We start from the raw sequence: 8,950 nt of genomic DNA, 5'->3' as shown, positions 1-8,950 counted from the left end.
CTCTCTCTCTCTCTCTCTCTCTCTCTCTCGCTGTCCATTCTGTTCCTCCCTTTGCTCCGTCTGTCTCATGCTGATAGCAATGAAAGTGATCTACGGGGGAGGCCGTACACACACAAGTACACCGCTACAGTGAGCGTGTGTGTGTTTGTTGCACTGTGGGGAGGTTTGTCTTGCTGTGTTAAGCTCATGTATGGACTAAATCGACAAAGGCTTTCAGTCACACACACACATTATCCCACATCCTAAGAGACTTACACCACAGCAGCACTAATGTGACGCATATAGGCCACTGTCCTTCAGACTGGTGCATGAAAAAACATACTACACTCAACACTCAAATTACTATATATCAAATTACGTATAATGACATTAGTCATTATATAATTGTCTGATTATGAGTATTTGCTCTAATTGGAATGTTTTGAGATAACAATGATCACTGCATATTTTAAATTCCATTTACATACTGTCATCCAAATAAGTAGGGCTGAACGATTAATTGCATTTGCGATAATATCGCGATATGAAATAACACGATTTTTCAATCGAAGAGGCTGCGATTACACGGTCACGTGACACGCGAGAGTAAAGAGGTGTGTTCGACTTGAAGATCGATCGGTGTACGACATCAAAGTAAGGTGAGAGAAAGCATAAGGAGATGTCCGCGCTCTCTTATAGCTCTCGCAGTGCTTTGATGACACACACACCCATCGGTCTAAGCAGCGCTGCTTCAAGTCGAGCGTGGGCCATCAGCAGAAAAAGAAAAGAAATAAAACGGTAAACAGCCAAAGGACGTAACTTAGAATGGGAGATCGGTTTGTGAAAGGGAAGAGAAAAGACATAGATGAAGTCGCACAGACCCGTTTCTACTGTATTTTGCCGCTCGTGTAAAACAGCATGAAACCTACAAAAAATAAATAAATAACAGGGAGAGAATAATAATAAGTTATTCTCTCTATGCTATTTTTCAATGTTTCAAGTGATGCAGGTGTTTTTTTCGCTGTAGTTTTTTTTAATTAAAAAAGTATAAATTTTTCATAATGTTTAGTGAAATTATTTGGTAGTCTGAGGTGGAATGGGGATTCGGGAAAGGGGGGCAGATTTTTTTTATAGGTTTAAAGGGGGGCTTGACCAAAAATGTTTGAGGACCACTGGTCTAAAGAGACCACAAGTACAGTGCACATGTTTACATATGTTTATTACAGTGACTGTGAATTACCTAAAGTAGTGTGGTAAAGCAACAGATTTGTTTTTATATTTCTGCAATCTACTTTAGTTTGTGTGATTTGTTACTGACTTTCATATTAATGTTTACACCAGGCTTATGTAAACATAATTATTACATGCTTACAAGGTTGGAAGTTCAACAAATCAGTCAATGTACAGTGATTGTAGTTGTTAAATAAAAATGTCATTCGTATCAATTTATGCATCACCTAATTTCATCGTAACATATAGGCCTGGCCTACAGAATAGAACATTTATGTTTAATCTATCTAATAGTGTGTTGGGCATACTATACAATGATTTATAGCTTGTCTTTGTTGAATAATACAGAACATAAAGAGCTTTAAAAAAATAATTGCATATTAAATCGCAATCGCAATATTGGTAAAAAAAAACGCAATTAGATTATTTTCCAAAATTGTTCAGCCCAACAAATAAGTGATTTGGAAGTGAGTATTAGAAATGCCATGAAATGCACATTTTCATATGTCTCTTTTCGCTGCACTGAGAGTGGTCGGCTTTACATTCTCTGTGCAATTCGCTTTAAACATGTATGACAAATGCGCTCTGAGTTCACTTTATATTCAGATTCATGCAAATCTAAATGTTTATGGTCATTCCAGGTTATCATTGAAGGAAATGTTATGCAACAACACAGAGGAGATGACAGTATATTTCCAGATTTTGAATCAGGAGGATATAAAAACATTTTTATTAAATTAAATTTAACAAAAATTTTGAAGTATAAAACCTATATTATTATTATCTAAAATTACATCATTCTATCCTTTGAAATATTTGTTAACAGCCTAAAACACTTAACAATTAAATACAACAATGTAAAAAAAAGAAAAATTTTAAAATACTTTAAAATATAAAAAGAATATATTATTATACTGTATATATTATTGTTATTATTACTATTATTTAATATCATGTCATTCTACCCTGTGAATTTGTTTCTATTTGTTTAGAAAGTCAGAGAGTCGGACTCGTAACCCAAAGGTTGTGGGTTCGAGTCTCATACCGGCAGGGATTGTAGGTGGGGGGAGTGAATGTACAGCGCTTCAATACCACGACTGAGCTGCCCTTGAGCAAGGCACCGAACCCCCAAATGCTCCCTGGGCACCGCAGCATAAATGGTTGCCCACTGCTCCGGGTGTGTGTTCACTGCTGTGTGTGTGTGTGCACTTTGGATGGGATAATGCAGAGCACTAATTCCGAGTATGGGTCACCATACTTGGTCACATGTCACTGTCAAAGTGAATAAATTAAATGTTCTTAAGTTTATACAATTAAATGCGTGATAATTATGATGGATGTGACTGACCTGATATGAACGTATATCCAATTCCACGTGGTCGACCTAAGTCTTGATCGATCGCTGTGATCTTACGGACTTCATAACCCTACAGACACATAGACGACAAGCATTTAATGAGAAAAATAAAAAAAAACATGAAAATTTTGCATACATAAATAATCAATAAATAATTTGTCTTTAGTTTGAACAGTATATCTATTGCTTTATAGTTAGTTTTTAAAATGCTTTGCATGAAAAGTGTGCTTGTGCTATAATTTTAAAATAAATGCCACTTTTTATTTTGTCTAATGCGATGACAAACAGACATTTTAAGTGTTCAAATGCTTTTGTGTGCAACTGTTCAGGAAAGGACCTGGTGAGGGATGTTACAGGGACATCAGCTTCAAAAACAAATGCATCAAATGAGACATGAAATACAACAAATGGAGAAATATTCTGAATTTGAGGACTCTTTGATCCTGAATGAGAAACAGTACAGATGCTTAAAGAGAAAAGTGAGAGAGCTTCTGGTCATTGATCCAGCTAATAGTGTCTGAGAGCTGTTTATGCTTCATTTCTGCCAACACTCCACCGTTATTACAGCACACAATCAATTACAAGCACGTTTAGAGCAGGAATATGAGCAGGAGCGAGGGAGAAATGGATGACAAAAGCGGCTGAACAGAGGATGAAGTGTGGCTGAAGTAATTCGCAAGCCATTCTCTTGCCGTCCGCAAAAGTGGAATGTTCAATCATGCACACGTCTTTCTTCTTCTCTTTCCTGTCCTCTCATCCTTAAACATTCTCCCTGCACCTTCTTGTCCACTTCTCCATCCTCCCTCCATCCGAGTCTCTTCTCTTGCACCATTTCAGATCAAGCGCTTGACAGCCAAATTGTGTTTGCCCCTAAAAAGCCTTTAAATGCTACCCTGACAAAAGAAAACGGCAAATAGCGGTGCAAAAAACGTAATTTTTCTCTGCGTTTTAGCTGTTGTCAAACTTTGGTCCATTTGGCAGGTGGATTCAGCTTACTACAGTATGAGCATGAACCGCAGAGCTGTGTTTGTGCCAGAGGGTCAGGTTTGATGGGTTTGCTGTAGGCCTATTCCACATAATAATATGCAATAAAACAATATACAATATGATTCGTTAACACGTAGGCTACCTAGGAGCTTGCTGCATGAATCCGTGAGTACAGTTTACAAACCAGAGGGAACGGATTGCGAAAGCATGGGCACGGATTATGAATTTGGGGGTACGGATTTCAAAAACCGAAGGTACGGTTTACAAAATCTGAGCGCACGGATTGGAAATTCGTAAGTACGGTTTATTAATCTGTGGGCACAATTTGTTAAACCGAGGGAACAGTTTAAAAATTTGTGAGTGCGGTTAAAAAACTGAGGGGATGGATTGCAAAACCGTCGCCACGGATTGTTTTTTTTTCTCCTACAGGTGACCTCCCTAAAAAGTAAAAAGTAGCTGTGTATTCAGAAAAAAAAATATTTAAAAAAAAAAGGACTCATTAAAATGATCAGAAGTGTCAGCTTCTCTCACACATTTCAACATTGATATTAATAAGAAATGTTTCTTGAGCAGCAAATCAGATTATCAGAATGATTTCTGAAGGATCATGTGACACTGAAGATGGGAATAATGATGCTGAAAATTCAGCTTTGCATAACAGGAATAAATTACATATTAAAATACATTTAAATAGAAAACAGTTATTTTAAATTGTAATAATATTTGAAGAGTTCATTTGCAAAAACCGACGTTTCAGCTTTTATTTTCCTTTTTCGCCCTGAAGAAGATATCACAGGTTCATCAAGTTCGTCGAAATTATCCATCCTCGATCACTTTTAGTCAGCTTTGACGAAACTCCTCTCTCTCAGCTAGCACGTCTTTTCAAAGTGAAAGTAGCCTTGTCACCTGACCTGAATACAGCACGCTGATTCGCTAAAATGGATTTATCGGCTTCTGTTCAAAAAACAATAAGGGCGCTTGTCGGCTTCTGCAGTAAAACGTGAACTCACGATGCCTTGAAAGTGGACAAAACCGGCTTTTTTGACAAAACATGTTTAGGTTTCAGATTCTATATGTGGAGAATAATGCACGGCAATCAGCTCTCTCTTTTTAAGTGCCGTTTATCGCTTTTTGCAAATGAACTCTTCGTTTTACCTTCATCACTGCTTTTACTGTATTTTTGATCAAATAAATGAAGGCTTGTTGAGCATACCGACTTTGTTAAAAAAAATCAAATTCAACAAACTTTTGCATGATAGTGTACAGTTTAAAATAAGAAATAATGTCACAATTACGAGAAACAAAGACTCAATTGTAAGATTCACACAATTATGAGAAATAAAGTTGCAATTCTCCCGCAATTACATTGTTTTGTTTTTGTTTTTTTTTATTTAATTATAAGGCATGAACAGGCATCCATATATATAGTGGATATTTCACCATATTTCAAGCATTAAGGTGAATCTTAAATGAATAATTCCCCCAGAAATTTTAATTATGCCATTATTTACTCAAACAAATAAATTATACATTTTGAAGAACCTTCAAACTAATCTTTCAATACAACAACCACATGGTGGTGCCTGTCGAGCTCCACGAAATCTAAATCATCATAGTTATTATTATAGTAAATTCAAAAATCATCATAGTTATTATGAAAATCATCATTTCACATGAAAAATATGGAAAACATGTGAAAACATTTTTGGATGTGAACATATGCTAAATGCGACCTTCAAAGACATGGTCACTATAAACCGTCCTTGCATGTAAACAGCTAAGCAAAAAATATATCTAGGTGGAGAAAAAATAAATATAATAGATCATACTAAATTAGGACAAAGTAAGGCTGAACAAATAATGACAGAATTAAGAATTTTGGGCGGACTATTGCTTTAAAAGTGTTTCTCTAATGTACAAAAGCAATTGAGATGAGAGGGAAAGCTAAGGGATCTCTCTCTCTCCAGGTGTCTGAGCGAGAGCGACGCACCTGAGATGGAGCGGGGGTTAAGAGTTGTGTTTTGACAGATGACCCACGACAGCTCTGTGTGTTTGATATCTGTTTGTGTGTGTCAGTAGCCTTGAGAACTCTCCACACACTCCGTACAAGCGTGTGAATGTGAGTGTGAGGGAAGATAAGCTTTAAGCTCTCTGTGTGTGGCTAAGTGTATGTGTCAACATCGTTTTATACGAACATGCAAGTGTGACGTGTGCCCTTATTGAGGGCGTACATGTTTAGACTGTCTAATTCTCATCACAAAAGCCTCTTGTCTTTTTTAATAGTGTTTCCACAACTTTAGGAAATAAGAAATGATATGCCAAAATCAATCGCGTCCACTTGGAGCTTGATGCTGACCGCCACATTTAGACAGGACAACTGGTCTAAAGTCATCACTGTCTTCTTATTCATGACCTTCCCGAGACGACTGATAGATCCGTGTCACCACACTTCACTTCTGACACGCTCACGAGTTAATATGCATAAAAATGGACACCAGAGAGAGAGATAAAAGGAGGGAGAGAGAAAATATGAGGCATGAAAGAAAGAGAAATAGGTCAAAAAGACAGAGACTGAGAGACTGAAGAGTTGGTTGAGAAGTGGAGTGATACAAACGGTGAAATATGTACATTTTGTAATATAGTAAAAATATATTAAAATAGAAAACAGTTATTTTAAATTTCACAATAATACTGTTTTACTGTATTTTTTATCAAATAAATGCAGCTTTGGAGAGCACAAGAGACTTCAAAGATAATAAAAAAAAAACGAATTATTCAAAACTTTTGACCATTAGTGTGTGCATTAAATATGTACATTAAATGTGTATATCAAATTATAAAACGGATAGTTCCGTTCCTTGATTCTGATTGGCTGAGCCACGTTTGAAGCTGTTTTACTCTACGAACATGCACCTTTGTTTGCTCGGCAACCACTTCTAATTCTGAGGAGCTACATTGTTTGGTGGGAGAATACTGTTTTTATTAATATCATTACACTTTATTTGCTCTGTTTTATTTTGTGAAACTTTACTACGTATATGGAATAACCGTTTTATAAAAGCAATAAACCCGTGAAGCCGTGGTTTACAGTGAATTTATAACAGCTAACTCTGCTTCGCGTCGTGCGTAACAACGCCCCTTAGCTGTTATAAATTCACTGTAAACCACAGCTTCTTGGGACTTATTGCTTTAATAAAGCAATTTTTTCTATAGATATATCAAAATATAGTTCTTTTTGCTAATAAGACAGCAATGTATTGATTTTCCTCAAATAATTTTATATTATATTATATTGTATTACACACATTTCTGCAAGTTTACAGGCTTAAACTTTGGTTTTGCACATCATTTCATTCTTAGGAGAGATTTCTGTTTTTAGTTTGTTTAAATTTTATAGTTTTAAATATATTTTAGATTACATTTTGATTAATTGTAGCTGAATCTGCTTTGGTTTATTTTGGAACAATTTTCTTTAGTTGAGAAAAAATTACTGTAACTAGCAATTTTGTGTCTAAAATATAACTTAGAATATTAACTTCCCGTTTATTTATTTACAGTATAAAATCGATACAGCAGTTCAGCAAGTGTAAATCTCCATTGTAAATATATGATTTCTGGTCTATGGTCTATTTTAAAGGCGGCTTTAACGTAGCTACTTCCACTTTCAATTTTACACAGACAGAAACACATATCCTCAGAGCCTGCGGCGGTGTGTTTCACACAGTAAACTGACACAGGACCAAACGGCCAGCAGTGAATCTCGCATTTAATGACCTTTTGTGGACTCTCACACTGAGCAGGTCACATTATAAATCTATCACTGTAATTACAGGAATATTCCAGCGAGAGTTCACAGGTGTAATGACTACTTCTCTCATAATTATTGTCTAATTACTCAACACACACATTATATCACTCTTTGTCAGCCAAACTCTCTCTCTCTCTCTCTTTCTGTCTGTCTGTCTGTCTCTCATTCCCTGGAATTTTTTCTGTTTGTACAAATCCTTACTTTACTTTTACATTTTTACTTCCACATTTATTCCTGTTTTATGGTTTTCATATAAATATTATCTGGACTCAAAACCTTGTAAAATGACATCCTATTTAAAATTCTTATGAGGCCCAAATATGCTGTCTATGTAGCCAGCTCACTAGGTTTTGTGCCAATGCATTTGGATGAATCTCACGAAAAAATGTCCAGGACATGTCCATGTTTGCAATTGAGAATAATGGAAATTACAAACACATTAAAGTTATTAGAGAATTTGAGAGGGACCTTTCCTTAATTGTCATGAAAATAATGCTATAATGAAAAAAAAAAGTCAGTGTATATATTTAAATTAAAATAATGCCACAATGCAATAAATAAATAAATAAAACACTGTAAATAAATAATTTAAAATATATTTAAAAATGAATTTGTAAAATAATAAAATAAAATGAATCAGAAAATGTCAAATAAAAATATTAATTGTAATGTCATGTCATTTTGTGACATTCACCCATCTAAATACTGCTGAACTAAGTACAAAGCAAGACTAAATATATGTGTGTGTTTACTGACTGGTGGTGCGTCCTCCATTATATTAGTGCTGTACGGAAGGTTGGTGAAGATGGGGTCCATGTCTTGAACATCAGTGATGGTAATCGCCAAATTAGTCAGACTCGAGAGCGGACGCCTCTTATCCTGGTCCTATCACAGAGATCAACAAGTACACATGTTTTATTTGGCTTTGGAATTGACAAAGTTCCACTCAATAATTTCACAATGCAGAGCTCTACAGTGTGTGTTTTCTAACCGTGGCATTAACAGTGAGCTGATAGGCGGTTGTCGTCTCATAGTCCAGCGCTCTCGTCACAGTAACGATTCCCCTGGCCCCATCAATGGAGAAGAACGGAGAGGGAGGCTGGAAGGAGAAGAGCACACTGCCGCCCACGCCCTGATCCGGGTCTGTCGCGTTCACCATGAACACGGACGTTCCCACTGGAGTGTTCTACACACACAGAGACAGTAATGAGACATTCTATTAAATGTATACAATGTTGTGCTGTTCAAATGAGAAAGAAAGAACTTGCATAATGAGCACTATTTAATACTGTGGTTAAGCATATTTCAGATGAGTGACAGCTTTGTCTCTGTCATTTCACCTGTCAGTAAGTGACACACGTCAGAGACGATCTGCTGTCACTGAGACATGATGCAGTCAGTCAGCAACAGAGAGAACACACCCAGACTAAAATGCTGGAGGAGCATTTTCAAAATGCTCCCTAAGTTTTAAGCAAGTATTTATACAGTAACTTCAGGGATGGGACTATAGGGGTGAATCTGATTAAAACAGGTGAAATAAATTTTTTTACAAAAGTACATATGACAAAAATGTTTCTTAATATATATAC

General features: G+C 36.1%; 1 protein-coding gene across 1 annotated transcript in view; it reads right to left on the bottom strand.

The window, feature by feature from the left end:
• The window catches only part of LOC107586104 (cadherin-23-like), a gene marked incomplete at its 3' end in the record, with an annotated part of 165,424 nt that overhangs the window by 32,474 nt on the left and 124,000 nt on the right, over nt 1-8,950 (bottom strand). The window contains exons 7-9 of the mRNA XM_016273338.1: nt 8,353-8,547; nt 8,118-8,246; nt 2,558-2,636 (exon numbers count right to left, since the gene is read on the bottom strand). Of these exons, the coding sequence (XP_016128824.1) occupies nt 2,558-2,636; nt 8,118-8,246; nt 8,353-8,547 (403 nt within the window). The remainder of the gene's footprint in view (nt 1-2,557; nt 2,637-8,117; nt 8,247-8,352; nt 8,548-8,950) is intronic.

This window comes from Sinocyclocheilus grahami, unplaced genomic scaffold (genome assembly GCF_001515645.1).
Source record: "Sinocyclocheilus grahami isolate Dianchi unplaced genomic scaffold, SAMN03320097.WGS_v1.1 scaffold77.1, whole genome shotgun sequence".
Taxonomy (NCBI): domain Eukaryota; kingdom Metazoa; phylum Chordata; class Actinopteri; order Cypriniformes; family Cyprinidae; genus Sinocyclocheilus; species Sinocyclocheilus grahami.
This window is presented reverse-complemented; position numbering and strand designations above follow the sequence as displayed.